Genomic DNA, 17,095 nt, shown 5'->3' with positions numbered 1-17,095 from the left:
GCTGATCCATGCCGGGATTCTGACTAGCATACATTGCAAGTTATATATTAGTAATAAACAGTTTTGTACAGTAAGTAAGGAATTTCTACAGAAACATAGATAATTGAGATTATAGCCTCTTAGCTAAAAAGAATACCCTTTTAAGTTGAAGTTTGACATAACTACAAATGAATAAGAACTGGTGATCAGTACCACTTTCCTTTGAGCAGAAATTCAGTTGACTCCTTATGCCGTCTGTTTCCTTGCTGGATAAAAGCCATCACTGTAGAATGCCAGAATTTCAGGGCATTGCTGTAGAAGTCTCTGCAGCATGCCACCTAAGCCAAGGAAGAAAAATCAGTGATAGTTGTGGAGGGTCTTTTATCACAGCATGAAGGTTCTTTCTTGATATGACAGACTCAAATTGAGGAAGGAGGCTAAAAAAAAGCTAGCCATGTTGGTCTGGTCCCTGGCATAGCAAATTTACCAGACTTACACAACTGACTTGGCTTATTGATCTCAAATCTAGCCACTTTGCTGAATTTTTCTGTAAATTCCAATAATTTGTTGATTGTTGTGTTTCTTATGTAAACACTCATATGATTTATAAATAATAGCAGTTTTATTTCCTCCTTTCCAGTCCTTATGCTTCTAATTTCATGTCTGACTGGAATTTAATTAAAATCCCAAAAGGATTTTCCCTGGGCATGGGGTGAACTTGAGAGTGAATATAAAACTATAAGAATACATTGGTAAGAAAAGCAAAGGAACAGTTTTGAGGGGAGATGTTAAATTCTAAAGCTACAGTAATGTAAAAAAACCCATTTGGCTGGGAAACCTGACCTGAATGGACATGAAGGCATCAGACTTTTTAGTTTATTTTATTTAATGTGAAGTTTTGTGGTTTGCTACAGAAATATTAATGTGTTTGATTATGGAGTGCTGTCCCAGACCCATTGAGGAGTATTATGTGATATATAATATGTGCCATATTATTTTTATAAAATCTCCAAAATTCTGAAATCTAAAACACATTAGGTTCCAAGGTTTCAAACAAGGATTTATGAACCTATACAACAAATATCCAACCATCTTAAAAAATACAATATTGCATGCACAATTAAATCTCTTTTGTCCCCTACTCAGTTGCTTCCTCCACCCTCTCCTCCAGAGGTAACAGCTGTTTTGATTTGTTGTTAATAATCTTTAATGCTTCACTATTTTAATTTAAATTAAGTTAGAACTTTTCCTTATTCAGAATTAAGTCCAGATGAGCTAGAGAGTTAAATGTAAAAAATAATACCATAAAGAAATAGTAAAAAGTATAGATGAATATTTACATGATTTTGGGAGTGGGGAGTACATTGCTAAACCATTTTGAAACCAGAAAGAAAAAATTGATAGATGTGACAACATTAAAGTGAAAGAAACTTTTTTACATGCACATTAAAAACTAAAAGGCAAATCATGAAAAGTAGTTACATGTACGAATGACAAAGCGTTGATTTTCTTAATATCTAAAGTCCTTACAGATTAATAGGAAAATTATGAATACTCTAATAGAAAACTGAGAAATATACATTAATATGTAATTTATGTAAGGAAGAAATACAAGGTAGCTCAATAATTTAGAAATAATTAAAACAATGCAAAATCAAAGAGTGGTGATAATAGAATGGCAAAGATGAAAAAAATAATATTTAAGATTGTCGATGACACAGAAGTGGGCAAACCTGGTTGTAGTCTAGATTGTTACGACCTTTGCAGAGAAGAATTTGTTAATATATATCAATATCAGTACTTAAAACCTCACATAGTTTTAAGATTAATTTTAAGGCTGTAGTTGTGCGTTCGCCCCTGCTGGGCAGTGGTTACAGCAATTGACTGCTAATTGAAAGGTCCGCTGTTCAACACCACCAGCGGCTCTATGGGAGGAAGAAGTGGCAGTCTGCTTCCATAGAGATTTACAGCCTCGGAAACCCTACGGGTTGCTGCTATGACTCGGAATTGACTCGATGACAGTGGGTTTAGGTTTTGGAGGTGTGTGTTCAAGGATGTTCATGTAACATTTTTTATTATACGTAAAGCTTAAAAGTGATCCTAAAAATAATTTAGTAGAGGATTAATAAAATATGGTACATCCACTGGAAAAATATATACAATATATTGTACAAATCTGTTCCATTTTTATTCACATTGCTTGAAAGCATTTTCTCATGTTGAGTTGAATTGTATTTTCTAGTAACATCCATTTTTTGGTTTGAATAATAAGCTCCATTTGGGTGGTAACCTTCTCATAGCTCTTCAGATATTTGAAGGACAGCTGTCATTATAGTATCCAAAAAAAAAAAAAATTTTTTTTTTTTTTTTTTATAGTATCCAGGTATAGTGTATAAAAAAATAGTGTCCCCAAATTAGTATTTTTCCCTCTCTGGTTAAAAATACTTTCAACTCTGTCTCCTGTGGTATAGTTTCAAGTCCCTCTTCAACCGTATTCATATGTAACAGCTTGTCAATGGCATTCTTAAAACATGGCATCTGAATGTAATTATCACAGTGTGGTCTTTTACAGCTTTACTATCTTACTTTGTCTAGACCAGGAATCATCAAACTACCTCTCACAGGGCAATTCCAGCTTGCCATCTGTCCTTGTAAATAAGATTGTATCAGAACACAGCCTTGCCCATTTGTTTGCATGTTGGTCTGTGGTTGCCTTCCTCAACAACAACAAAGTTGGGTAGTTGTGACAGAGACTGGCCTGCAAAGCCTGTCTGATCTTTTGGAGAAAAATTTTGCTGACTCCTGGTTTAGACAGTGTCTCTGTTAATGTTGCCTTAGGTAAGCATTTTTGGCAGCTATATCACAATTTGTATATGAGTTCGTAGTCCAGTAAAACTGCCAAGTCTTTCACATGTGATGCTTTCTTAATTATTAATTAATAAAGAAGGAATTCGAGGGTTTCTTGCGTTTCTTTTTGATACTTTATAAAGCTTCTTGGAGGATGTAGGATTTCATGTTGTCTTTGAGAGAGATACATGTGGTAATCTGCTCTGAAAATGATAGTCTAGGTATAGTGTGGAAACCCTAGGGGTGTAGTGTTTAAGACCTATAGCTGCAAACCAGAGGGTCAGCAGTTGAAATCCACTAGGTGTTCCTTGGAAATATGGGGCAGTTCTACCCTGTCCTGAAGGGTCACTATGAGTTGGAATCGACCCAGTGGCAACGGGCTTGGTTTTTGGTTTTTTAGGTATAGTGTATAGTTTAGGGTGTGCTTTCAAAAAAACTAGTCCCTTGACATGTTCCTCAATAAAAGGATGTTATGATTAAATAAGTTTGGAAATCACTGTGTACGATATCCCCTTTCTTGTGCATTCATAGTGTGTGTGGAATATTAAAAGCTTCCAGAAGTATCGAATGAAGTAACCTGGTTAGTGCTGTTTCCCATACGTATCTGACTGGAGAAATGTGTGTGTGCACGTGGGCCTGCACTGCCCCTGTGAACACGTGCAGTTGCTAGTAACATTTCTTGGTGTTCTAAGTGACAATAATAGGAAATGCTGGGTTAGGGGAGTGCCTTAAAAGTATAATGAGTGGCAGTTATTAAAATGGAAGGGTAGAAGGTGTTTATTAAAAAAATTTCTAGAAGTTAGTATTGCTCGCGTATTGTAATGTCTGAGATAGTGAGGAAATTACTATTTCATATACTCAATATTTTTTACATCATTTGAGATTTCAAAAGTAGATGTCAATTCCTTTAAATTATAAAGTCTAGATCATGTAAAGGCTTTTTCACATATTTTCCTTCATATCTGATGGAGAGATGAAGTTGGCAAAATGGGAATGTGGAAGCTATTCAGAATTAATGTTCTAAAAAGAATGAAAATAAAAATTTTCTAAAATTAGAATTCTAATAGAATATTAGAAAAACAAATAGGGAAAATTTGACCTGAGTTAAAAGTTCAATTAATACCCAACTTTTCCAGAAATACATTGGTGAAGTGGGGGATATCTGTGATAAAATTTGTTCCTTCTAGATATTGTAGAGATGGTAAGTTTCTTTGGTTATTTTGTGTATTTTTTTCTCTCCTTTTCCTTCTCTCCGAAGTTAAAAGTGCAATTTTTAGTCATTATAGTATCTTAGTTTGCAGTGTTCCAAACCAAATATACCTTTTAGTAAATTTTCAAAAGGTCGTGTAAATCCCCAGTAGAAAAGTTGATGTAATTTAAGCTAAGAGAATACCACTGGGCTAATATGTGATGAAATACTGAAATTCAATCTAAAAATGCCTGTCCTCATTCTTGCATATTAAATTAAATCTTCATCTTATTAAACTATTGTCTAAATGATTGTTTTTTATGAGTTTAAATTGTGTTCTCTCCACAGAATCAAGTGACGGATACTAATAGAAAACTACAACATGAGGGAAAGGAAGTAAGGCCAGTTTACCTTTTGAAAAACTTTTCTGTTTCATGTCATTCTCTTTTGATGATTCTCTAAGTTTTTTTTTAGTGTTTTGTAAGACTGTCAGCAGTTGTTGGAGGGATTTAGACATTGCTGTGCTTCCAAATGTGTATCTGAATTAAGTGAACATAGATGCTAGAAAGCCTATTGAGAGAGGATGCAGCCTTCCTTGTCTGTGTTTTTAAGTCACCTGACCCAAAAACCCAGTCATAAGATGGCCAGTGCGGTTTCCTCTGCCTGGAATGTTCTTCCTTCAATGTCCACCTACTTCAGATCTTTGCTCAAATGTTACCTTCTTAATGAGCCCTTTCTTGACCACCTCTGCATTCCTTTGTACCCTTTCCTGCTTTATTTTTCTCTCTTGTGCCTATCATGCTCTGATATTGTGGACTTTTACTTACATATTTGTTCTTTTTCCCTTCTCCCTCTATTAGATAATTTCTCCATGAGGTCCATGAGGTCAGGAATTTGTGTTTGTGTAATTCGTTGCTGCATCCCCTCTCTCTGAATAGTGATTAGCACAAAGTGGATGCTAAATAAATGCTTGTTTTTGAAAAAATGAATAATTGATTCCATTTAAAGCTTCACAGTTTACAGGATTATTTTACATTCTTTTTATCACTTGATCCTCACGGCAGACCTATGATAAAGTCAGAGCAGTTACTATTATTTTATTGATCAGGAAATTAAATGGATAATTTGCTAAAGTTTACATAGTTAATGATTGTCAAGACTGGGACTGACACCCAAGTTTTCTGATTTGTAGTTGATTACTGTTCTTGGTATCATGTTTTTCTTTATCACCTAATACTTATTTAAGTATTAATTCTAATTATCATTAAGATTAGTTTTTAATTGTTTTATCAGTGACTGAATCGGGACCATTCTTCTTTGTTCTTTTCTTCATGGTACCTAAGCAGATAACATTTTTAGGTATGGGTATGGGATGAATGCTGCAAGAGACTACAGTGTATAGATTATTACATTTTTAAAGTTTGCCTCACATATTCTAAATTATGCAGAGAGTACAATTTTTTCTAGTTATATTGTAGGATAACTTCAGATGGAAGCCTTTAAAACAGGGAAGAAAAGTCAGTTACTCTTTACTAAACTGCAACTCTTAGAAAAGCCACAACTTTTAAGTGTGTAGTTTATTTGTTAAAATAGAGATTTAGTTGGAGATCATTTTCAAGACTCACTTGAAGCTGTGTAGGAAGGACTGTTTTCCTCCAGGAGTCTAGCACTGACGAAAGAGATACCGAATCTTAGAAGACTGATGAATCCATAAATCATGAAGAGCCTGAGTAGAGTTTGGAGAAAATATGCAAATTTTTTGCCTTTGTTCTGGATAGTCCCCGTATTTTAGGATTTCATTTTTGCCTAGCCGATCTTAGTATAGTATGTATCTTGGGGAGAAAGTGGGGAACTGCAGGAATGTTTTACTGGTTGGGAAAGGCAGTTCCTTAGTCTACTTGGCAGGTCTTACTATGAAACTGTCTGGGATTTTCTGATGAATTGAACACAGAGTGGAAAAATGTGACTGAAAGCTTTTTATTTATAGCTATTGACATAATTCAGTTTTTTTTCCCTCTTGCCAAGCTGGTAATAGCAATGGAAGAGCTGAAGCAGTGTCGTCTACAACAGAGAAATATTTCTGCCACTGTTGATAAATTAATGCTGTGTCTTCCAGGTGAGGAACTGGAAGTGGAGTAGGACTCTTGATGCAATTCCTTAACTTTAATTATTCTTTCACTTTCTCTAAGTAATGCTTGTGTGCTCTTTTTTTCCCCTCTCTTTCAAGTTCTGGAGATGTACAGCAAGCTGAGGGACCAGATGAAAACTAAAAGGTAAGATTTTTTTTTTATTGGACAGTTGTTGTTATCTAAAATTTCTGATAGAATTTTTTAAAGTCCATCTTTAGCGTAACCTTTCAAAAACTAAATTTCCATAACATCTTCTCCAGTTATTTGTATATTTATTTATTCATCCTTGGATTTACAGGTACTAGTGGTATGCTAATGTATTCTGTTTAATAAAAACCATTGTTTATAGTTTTGAGTTTTAGAAGATTCAATCTTTTAGGGAAAAGCATGTAACTGTTTTAATAATAGTTGCTTTGAGAAATATGCTTTTGTTTAGTATTATAGTTGGAAATACAGTTACTGGTTCTGATGCAGAGGTAAGATTCAAGATTTAAGTTCAGAGGATTCCTTTCCTCTGTGCTGTTTTCGTCTAGTCTTATTCCAGAAGAAACTGTACAGTTACTCTTTGGCTTTTCTTCCTAAACTAAAGTTAGTGTCCCTACCCCCTCTGCCCTGGGGCACCCTGCAATAGGATGGGGATTTGTGAAGCTGTAGGATAAATGGGACACCTCTTCTTGAGGTGTTAATTTTACCTAGATTTTGATAGAAAAAATTGTGGACTTAATGTATTTAATATTGAAATAAAAACAGAAATATTGTGGATAAAAATTCCAGATTCTCAAGAATTTTAAAGCTAAAGCATGAGGCATCAAAAATTTTTCTTTTTTAGTTTCTTAGGATTATTTCCCAGGCTCCCTTCCTATCCTCAGGAGGACTTACTCATTGAAAAGAGCTTAGGTAGAACAATTTGAAAAGTTCTGTTCAAGGAGATATGAAAGTAGTGTTATTTCTCTAATGAACTTTTTATAAAGTTATAAAATTACAAAGAATAAAAAATGCTTGTGTACCAAACTCTCAGAATTAACAGATGTTAACAATTTTCCAGTTTTTGTTCATATATATATGAGAGAGAGAGAGAGGCTCTGGGCCGCTGGGCTCTGGAAGCCTTTATATACTTTCATATATATGAGGTAAAAGTACACATTAAAAAAAATTGCAGATAAAATTTATCATTCTCCTTCTTGGTTCTATTCATTTCCCTACTTCCCCGAGGAAACCAGTATCATAAATTTGGTGAGTGTCCTTCTAGTCCATGTTTTTAATATCTATAAATCATATTGTATTACTTTGTGGTTTTTAAAAACTATTTATTTATTTATTTAAAATACGTTTCTTTTGTTGTTGTTAAGGATATACACAACAAAACATATACCAATTCACCAGTTTCTACATGCACAGTTTAGTGAATTGATTACTTTTGAGTTGTGCTACCATTCTTGTTCTCATTTTCTGAGTTGTGCCTCCCCCATTAACCATAAACTCACTGCCCTCTAAGGTTCCCGTCTAATCTTTCGAGTTGCTCTTGTCAGTTTGATCCCATAAAGATAGATACTTCTTAAAAAAGCATAGAGGGTAGACCTTTTATACTTGTTATACTAAGCTATTTAAGAAGACTTCAGGGGTTAAAGAAGACTTTGGTTTAAAGTTTCAAGATTATTTCAGGGCAGTAGTTTCAGGGGTTCATCTGCCCTCCATGGCTCCAGGAAGACTGCAGTCCATGAGAATTTGAAATTCTGTTCTGTATTTCTCCCTTTTGATCAGGGTTCTTCTATGGAATCTTTGATGAGAAATGTTTGGTAATGGTAGCTGAGCACCATCCATTTTCTCTGGTCTCATGGCAAAGGAGGCAGTTGTTCACGGAGGCAATTAGCCACATATTCCATATCCTCCTCTTATTCTTGACTCTCCTTTCTCTGTTGCTCCGGGTGAATAGAGACCATTGTTGTACCTTGGATGGTTGCTACCAAGCTTTTAAGACCCCAGGTACTACACAGCGAACTAGGAGGTAGAACAGAAACACTAAACACATCGTTAGGTGAATTAACTGGGATGTTCCCATGAAACCATGACCCTGAACTTCCAAACATAGGAACCAAATCCCATGAGGTGTATGGTTGTACATAAGCAGCCTCAGCAACCACTCTGTTTTTTGGTCATTGTTGTAAATGTATCTACCACATAACTTTTGCCAGGTCACCTTTTTACAGGTGTACAACTTATTGACAGCAATTACAATAATTGACTAATTGTGCAACCCTACCATTAATCAAGCTATTTTTCCATCGTGGTTAGCTCCCCTTTCCCTACCTCCTAATAACCACCAATAAACTTTGGTCTCCACACATTTTCCTTTTCTTGTCTCTTTATATAAGTGAGGTGATACACTATTTGTCCTTTTGTGACTGGCCTATTTCCCGCAACATAATGCCTTCAAGCTCCATTCATACTGTAGCATGTATCAAGACTTTGTTCTCCTACTGGGTAAGTATTATTCCATTGTATGTATGTACCACATTTTGTTTATCCATTCATCTGTTGATGGGTGTGTAAGTTGATTCCACCTTTTGGCTGTTGTGAATAGTGCTGCAGTTAACATTGGTGTACAAGTCTCTTTTTGAGTCTCTGCTTTCAAGTCTTTTGGGTATATTCCTAGGAGTGGAATTGCCCAGTGCAATGCATCTTTTGATTTCTTGACTGCTGCTTCCATGGGTGTTGATCGTGGATCCAAGTAAAATGAAATCCTCGACAACTTCAGTTTTTTCTCCGTTTATCATGATGTGGCTTATTGGTCCAGTTGTGAGGATTTTTGTTTCCTTTATGTTAAGGCATAATCCATACTTAAGGCTGTGGTCTTTGATCTTCCTCAGTAAGTGTTACATACTTTGGATATGTTGTCAGGAGGGATCAGTCCCTAGAGAAAGACATCATGCTTGGTAAAGTATAGGGTCAGTAGAAAAGAAGAAGACCCTCAACGAGATGGATTGACACAGCGGCTGCAATAATGGGCTCAAGCATACCAATGATTGTAAGGATGGCGTAGGACCGGGCAGTGTTTTGTTCTGTGGTATGTAGAGTCACTGTGAGTCGGAACCGACTCAATGGCACCTAACAACAACAACATACTAGTTCTATTTTTAGTTTTTTGAGGAGCCATCACACTGTTTTCCACAACGGCTATACCATTTTGCATTTCTGCCAGCAGTGGTTAAGGGTTCCAGTTTTCCTACATCCTCTCCAACATTCGTTACTTTTATTTTTTAATCTTAGCCATCTTGTCCTTGTTAGGTGCTGTCAAGTTGGCTGTGATTCATAGTGACCCTAACCCCATTGCCATCGAGTTGATTCCGACTCATAGTGACCCTGTAGGACAGAGTAGAACTGCCGCATAGAGTTTCCAATGAGTGCCTGGTGGATTCGAACTGTTGGCCTTTTGGTTAGCAGACGTAGCTCTTAACCACTATGCCACCAGGGTTTCCATAGCATCCCTAGTGGGAGTGAAATGGTATCTCGATTTTGATTTGTATTTCTCCGATGGCTAATGATACTGAGCATCTTTTCATGTGTTCGGTGGCCATTTGAGTGTCCTCTTTGGTGAAATGCCTATTCCAGTACTTTGTCCATTTTATGATTGGGTTGTCTTTTTGTTGTTAACTTGTCGAAGTTTTCCATATATTTTGCTTTTTAGATTCTCGTTGCATATATGGTTTCCAGAGATGTTCTCCCAGTTGGTAGCTTGTTTTTTCACTTTTTTGGTAATGTCTTTTGATGAGCAGAAGTTTTAAATTTTTATTAGGTCCCATTTATTTATTTTGTCTTTTGCTGTTTATGCTTTTGTTTTTTATATTAGATAATCCATTGTTGAAAGCCAGGCCTGACAGTGTGGCCCCTGCTTGTTTTTCTAAGAATTTTATGGTTTTAGTTTGCACATTTAGGTCCTTAATCCATTTTGAATTTTTTTTGGTGTATGGTATTAGGAATGGATCCTGTTTCATTTTTTGTGCATGTGGAAATCCAATTTTCCCAGCACCAGTTATTGAAGAGACTCTTCTTTCCCCATCAAATGGACTCAGCACCCTTGTCAAAAATCAGTTGATCATTCATGGACGCTCCATAGACACATCCAAAATCCTTGAGGGACCGAATTAATGGGCTGAGGGCTATGGGGACCATGGTCTCAGGGAACATCTAGCTCAATTGATTGGCATAACATAGTTTATGAAGAAAATGTTCTACATTCTACTTTGGTGAGTGTCTTAAAAGTGTCTTAAAAGTACTTGAGTGGCCATCTAAGATACTCCACTGATCTCACCCCTTCGGGAGCAGGGGAGAATGAAGAAAACTAAAGATATAAGGAAAGATTAGTCCAAAGGACTAATGGACCACAACTACCACAGCTTCTATCAGACTGAGTCCAGTACAACTAGATGGTACCCGGCTACCACCACTGACTGCTCTGACAGGGATTGCAATAGAGGGTCCCATACAGAGCTGGAGAAAAATGTAGAACAAAATTCTAACTCACAAGAAAAGACCAGACTTACTGGTCTGGCAGAGACTGGAGAAACCCCGAGAGTGTGGCTCCTGGACACCCTTTTAGCTCAGTAATGAAGTCACTCCTGAGGTTCACCTTTCATCCAAAGATAAAAAAAAACCCAAACCCATTGCTGCTGAGTTGATTCCAACTTATAGCAACCCTATAGGACAGAGTAGAACTGCCCCATAGAGTTTCCAAGGAGCGCCTGGTGGATTTGAACTGCCGACCTTTTGGTTGGCAGTCATAGCACTTAACCTGTACGCCACCAGGGTTTCCATCTGAAGATTAGACAGGCCCATAAAACCTAAAGGGTCACACCAGCCCAGGGTCAAGGACTAGAAGGTAGGAGGGGACAGGAAAGCTGGTAATAGGGAACCCAAGGTCTAGAAGGGAGAGTGTTCATATGTTGTGGGGTTGCTAAAATGTCATAAAACGATATGTATACAAACTGTTTAATGAGAAGCTGATTTGCTCTGTAAATCTTCATCTAAAGTACAATTAAAAGAAAATTCAGTTGACCATAGATGTGTGGTTTTATTTCTGGACTCTCAATTCTGTCCCATTGATCTGTGTGTCTGTTGTTATACCAGTGCCAGGCTGTTTTGATTACTGTAGCTGTATAGTATGTTTTAAAATCAGGAGATGTGAGTCCTCCTACTTTGTCCTTCTCTTTTAATACTGCTTTAGCTATTCGGGGTCTCATTCCATATAAAGTTGAGGATTTGTTTTTAAAGGAGGCTTTTGGAATTTTGATGGGGATTGCATTGAATCTGTAGATCACTTTGGGTAGTATTGACATCTTAACAATATTGACTGTTCCGATCCATGAACATGGAACATCTTTCCGTTTACTCAAATCTTCTGTAATCTGTTTCAGCGTGTTTTGTAATTTTCATTGTATATGGCCTTCACATCTCTGGTTAGATTTATTCCTAGATATTTTATTCTCCTGGATGTTATTGTAAGTGGAGGTGTTGACCTAATTTCTCTTTCAGATTCTCACTGCTGGCGTGTAGAAACCCAGCTGATTTCCGTTTGTTGATCTTGTGCCTGCAACTTTGCTTAGTTCCTCTATTAGCTCTCAAAGTTTTCTTGTGGACTCTTTGGTATTTTCTTTATAGGATCATATCATCTGCAAATGAGATAATTTTGCTTGTTCTTTCCCAATCTGGATACCTTTTATTTCTTTTTCTTGTCTTAGTGCTCTGGCTAGGACTTCTGATACAATATTGAATAGAAGTGGTGAGAGCAGGCACCCTTGCCTTATTTGTGTTTTTAAAAACACACTGATGGTTTTCAGTCCTCGTTTTTTTGAGATTCATTCATTCATTCACCAGAATGAATTTAGTACCTGTTATGTCCTAGGTATTGCTTTTGGTATTAGGGACGCAGGTGTGAACAAAAAAGACAAAAACATGTGCCCTTATGGAGCTTAGATACTAATGGGGCCTTGTTTTTTTCACGTATATAGATTTTGCTCATTCACTTTAATTTCTCCGTAGTTGTCCATTATATGAATAATTCACATCTGCCCCAGTCCCCTCCCATTCCTGTGGTTGTTGTATGTGCTGTTTACCAACATCTCTAGCTCACTCATCATCTGGCACACAGTAGGATTATATTTCTGGCCTCCATGTGTTTGGGTGGAGCCATGTGACTGCTTCTGGTTGATAAAATGTGAACAGAAGTGATACATGTCAGTTTTGGGTTTAGCATTTAATTTCCAGTGCAAACTCTTCCAATCTTCTCTTTTTATCACTTAGTTGTGGCAAACAGTAATTTTCAAGAGAGTGGTTGAGTCCTTGAGTAATTGCAATGAACAGAAAACTTCCCTGTCAGCCTGTTGTTGATAAGATGTGAGCAGAAGTGATGCGTGTTAGTTTTGGGTTTAGTATTTAACTTCCAGTGCAAAATCTTCCAGTCTTCTCTTATTTTCACTTGGTCATGGTAAACAGTAATTTTCAAGAGAGTGTTTGAGTCCTTGAGTAATTGCAATGAACAGAAAACTTCCTGTCAGCCTGTTGTGGATATACAACATTCCAAACCTGTTGCCTCTGAGTTGATTCCGACTCATAGCAACCCGATAGGACAGAGTAGAACTGCCCCATGTGGTTTCCACGGCTTTTATCTTTATGGGAGCAGATGGCCACATCTTTCTCCCATTGAGTGGCTGGTGGGTTTGAACCATTGACCTTTCAGTTAACGGCCAAGTGCTTAAACCACCCTGCTAGTAGGGCTCATTGTACAATGTTAGTAGTTATAAATATTTGTTTTAAGCCACTGAGATTTTTTTTGTTTTTTTGTTTTTTTTAATTAATCTTTATTAAGCTTCAAGTGAACATTTACCATTCCAATCAGTCTGTCACATGTAAGTTTACATACATCTTACTCCCTTCTCCCACTTGCTCTCCCCCTATTGAGTCAGCCCTTTCAGTCTCTCGTTTCGTGCCAATTTTGCCGTCTTCCCTCTTTCTCTATCTTCCCATCCCCGCTCCAGTCAAGAGTTGCCAACACACTCTGCAGTGTCCACCTGATTTAATTAGCTCACTCTTCATCAGCATCTCTCTCCCCTCCGCTGACCAGTCCTTTTCATGCCTGATGAGTTGTCTTCGGGATGGTTCCTGTCCTGTGCCATCAGAAGGTCTGGGGAGCATTGTCTCCGGGATTCCTCTAGTCGCAGTCATACCATTAAGTATGGTCTTTTTATGAGAATTTGGGGTCTGTATCCCATTGGTCTCCTGCTCCCTCAGGAGTTGTCTGTTGTGCTCCCTGACAGGGCAGACATTGATTGTGGCCAGGCACCAACTAGTTCTTCTGGTCTCAGGATAAGGTAGGTCTCTGGTTCATGTGGCCCTTTCTGTCTCTTGGATTCTTAGTTGTCGTGTGACCTTGGTGTTCTTCCTTTGCCTTTGCACCAGGTGGGTTGAGACCAATTGATGTATCTTAGATGGCCGCTTGTTGGCATTTAAGACCCCAGACGCCACATTTCAAAGTGGAATGCAGAATGTTTTCATAATAGAATTGTTTTGCCCATTGACTTAGAAGTCCCCTCAAACCATGTTCCCCAGACCCCAGCCCCTGCTCCGCTGACATTTGAAGCTTTCATTTTATCCCGGAAACCTCTTTGCTTTTAGTCCCGTCCAATTAGACTGACCTTCCTTGTATTGAGTGTTGTCTTTCCCTTCACCCAAAGCAGTTCTTATCTACTGATTGATCAATAAAAAACCCTCTCCCTCCCTCCCTCCCTCCCCCCTTTGTAACCACAAAAGTATGTATTCTTCTCCATTTTTTCTATTTCTCAAGATCTTATAATAGAGGTCTTATACAATATTTGTCCTTTTGCCTCTGACTCATTTCGCTCAGCATAATGCCTTCCAGATTCCTCCATGTTATGAAATGTTTCAGAGATTCGTCACTGTTCTTTATCGATGCGTAGTATTCCATTGTGTCAATATACCACAATTTATTTACCCATTCATCCGTTGATGGACACCTTGGTTGCTTCCAGCTTTTTGCTATTGTAAACAGAGCTGCAATAAACATGGGTGTGCATATATCTGTTTGTGTGAAGGCTCTTGTATCTCTAGGGTATATTCCGAGGAGTGGGATTTTTGGGTTGTATGGTAGTTCTATTTCTCACTGTTTAAGATAACGCCAGATGGATTTCCAAAGTGGTTGTACCATTTTACAATCCCACCTGCAGTGTATGAGAGTTCCAATCTCTCCGCAGCCTCTCCAACATTTATTATTTTGTGTTTTTTGGATTAATGCCAGTCTAGTTGGTGTGAGATGGAATCTCATCGTAGTTTTAATTTGCATTTCTCTAATGGCTAATGATCGGGAGCATTTTCTCATGTGTCTGTTGGCTGCCTGAATATCTTCTTTAGTGAAATGTGTGTTCATATCCTTTGCCCACTTCTTGATTGGGTTGTTTGTCTTTTTGTGGTTGAGTTTTGACAGAATCATGTAGATTTTAGAGATCAGGCGCTGGTCTGAGATGTCATATCTGAATATTCTTTCCCAGTCTGTAGGTGGTCTTTTTACTCTTTTGGTGAAGTCTTTAGATGAGCATAGGTATTTGATTTTTAGGAGCTCCCAGTTATCGGGTTTCTCTTCATCATTTTTGGTAATGTTTTGTATTCTGTTTATGCCCTGTATTAGGGCTCCTAGGGTTGTCCCTATTTTTTCTTCCATGATCTTTATCGCTTTAGTCTTTATGTTTAGGTCTTTGACCCACTTGGAGTTAGTTTTTGTGCATGGTGTGAGGTATGGGTCCTGTTTCATTCTTTTGCAAATGGATATCCAGTTATGCCAGCACCATTTGTTAAAAAGACTATCATTTCCCCAATTGACTGACACTGGTCCTTTGTCAAATATCAGCTGCTCATACATGGATGGATTTATATCTGGGGTCTCAATTCTGTTCCATTGGTCTATGTGCCTGTTGTTGTACCAGTACCAGGCTGTTTTGACTACTGTAGCTGTATAATAGGTTCTGAAATCAGGTAGAGTAAGGCCTCCCACTTTCTTCTTCTTTTTCAGTAATGCTTTACTTATCCGGGGGTTCTTTTCCTTCCATATGAAATTAGTGATTTGTTTCTCTATCCCCTTAAAATATGACATTGGTATTTGGATTGGAAGTGCGTTATATGTATAGATGGCTTTTGGTAGAATAGACATTTTTACTATGTTAAGTCTTCCTATCCATTAGCAGGGTATGTTTTTCCACTTAAGTATGTCCTTTTGAATTTCTTGTAGCAGAGTTTTATAGTTTTCTTTGTATAGGTCTGTTATATCCTTGGTAAGATTTATTCCTAAGTATTTTATCTTCTTGGGGGCTACTGTGAATGGTATTGATTTGGTTATTTCCTCTTCGGTGTTCTTTTTGTTGATGTAGAGGAATCCAAGTGATTTTTGTATGTTTATTTTATAACCAGAGACTCTTCCAAACTCTTCTATTAGTTTCAGTAGTTTTCTGGAGGATTCCTTAGGGTTTTCCATGTATACGATCATGTCATCTGCAAATAGTGATAGCTTTACTTCCTCCTGACCAATCTGGATACCGTTTATTTCTTTGTCTAGCCTAATTGCCCTGGCTAGGACTTCAAGTATGATGTTGAATAAGAGTGGTGATAAAGAGCATCCTTGTCTGGTTCCCGTTCTCAAGGGACATGCTTTCAGGTTCTCTCCATTTAGAGTGATATTGACTGTTGGCCCTGGCTAGGACTTCAAGTACGATGTTGAATAAGAGCGGTGATAAAGAGCATCCTTGTCTGTTTCCCGTTCTCAAGGGAAATGCTTTCAGGTTTTCTCCATTTAGAGTGATATTGGCTGTTGGCTTTGTATAGATGCCCTTTATTATGTTGAGGAATTTTCCTTCAATTCCTATTTTGGTAAGAGTTTGGGTGTTGAACTTTGTCAAATGCCTTTTCTGCATCTATTGATAAGATCATGTGGTTTTTATCTTTTGTTTTATTTATGTGATGGATTACATTAATGGTTTTTCTGATATTAAACCAGCCTTGCATACCTGGTATAAATCCCACTTGATCAGGGTGAATTATTTTTTTGATGTGTTGTTGGATTCTATTGGCTAGAATTTTGTTGAGGATTTTTGCATCTATGTTCATGAGGGATATAGGTCTATAATTTTCTTTTTTTGTAATGTCTTTACCTGGTTTTGGTATCAGGGAGATGGTAGCTTCATAGAATGAGTTGGGTAGTATTCCGTCTTGTTCTATGCTTTGAAATACCTTCAGTAGTAGTGGTGTTAAGACTTCTCTGAAGGTTTGGTAGAACTCTGCAGTGAAGCCGTCTGGGCCAGGACTTTTTTTTGTTGGAAGTTTTTTGATTACCGTTTCAATCTGTTTTTTTGTTATGGGTCTATTTAGTTGTTCTACTTCTGAATGTGTTAGTTTAGGTAGGTAGTATTTTTCCAAGAATTAATCCATTTCTTCTAGGTTTTCAAATTTGTTAGAGTATAATTTTTCGTAGTAATCTGAAATGATTCTTTTAATTTCATTTGGCTGTGTTGTGATGTGGTCCTTCTCGTTTCTTATTCGGGTTATTTGTTTCCTTTCCTGTTTTTCTTTAATCAGTCTAGCCAATGGTTTATCAATTTTGTTAATTTTTTCAAAGAACCAGCTTTTGGCTTTGTTAATTCTTTCAATTGTTTTTCTGTTCTCTAATTCATTTAGTTCAGCTCTAATTTTTATTATTTGTTTTCTTCTGGTGCCTGATGGGTTCTTTTGTTGCTCACTTTCTATTTGTTCAAGTTGTAGGGACAGTTCTCTGCTTTTGGCTCTTCTTTTTGTATGTGTGCATTTATCGATATAAATTGGCCTCTGAGCACTGCTTTTGCTGTGTCCCAGAGGTTTTGATAGGAAGTATTTTCATTCTCGTTGCTTTCTAAGAATT

General features: G+C 37.3%; 1 protein-coding gene across 21 annotated transcripts in view; it reads left to right on the top strand.

The window, feature by feature from the left end:
- The window catches only part of EXOC6B (exocyst complex component 6B), a 712,770-nt gene that overhangs the window by 119,339 nt on the left and 576,336 nt on the right, over positions 1–17,095 (top strand). For 17 of the 21 annotated variants that reach the window (XM_010593648.3, XM_010593647.3, XM_010593646.3 and 14 more), the window contains 3 exons: positions 4,364–4,411; positions 6,020–6,131; positions 6,243–6,288. In XM_010593648.3, the coding sequence (XP_010591950.1) occupies positions 4,364–4,411; positions 6,020–6,131; positions 6,243–6,288 (206 nt within the window). The remainder of the gene's footprint in view (positions 1–4,363; positions 4,412–6,019; positions 6,132–6,242; positions 6,289–17,095) is intronic. The other 4 variants (XM_023552767.2, XM_023552763.2, XM_003413675.4 and 1 more) reach the window with 2 other exon arrangements.

The sequence above is a fragment of the Loxodonta africana genome, chromosome 15, assembly GCF_030014295.1.
Source record: "Loxodonta africana isolate mLoxAfr1 chromosome 15, mLoxAfr1.hap2, whole genome shotgun sequence".
Classification (NCBI taxonomy): domain Eukaryota; kingdom Metazoa; phylum Chordata; class Mammalia; order Proboscidea; family Elephantidae; genus Loxodonta; species Loxodonta africana.
This window is presented reverse-complemented; position numbering and strand designations above follow the sequence as displayed.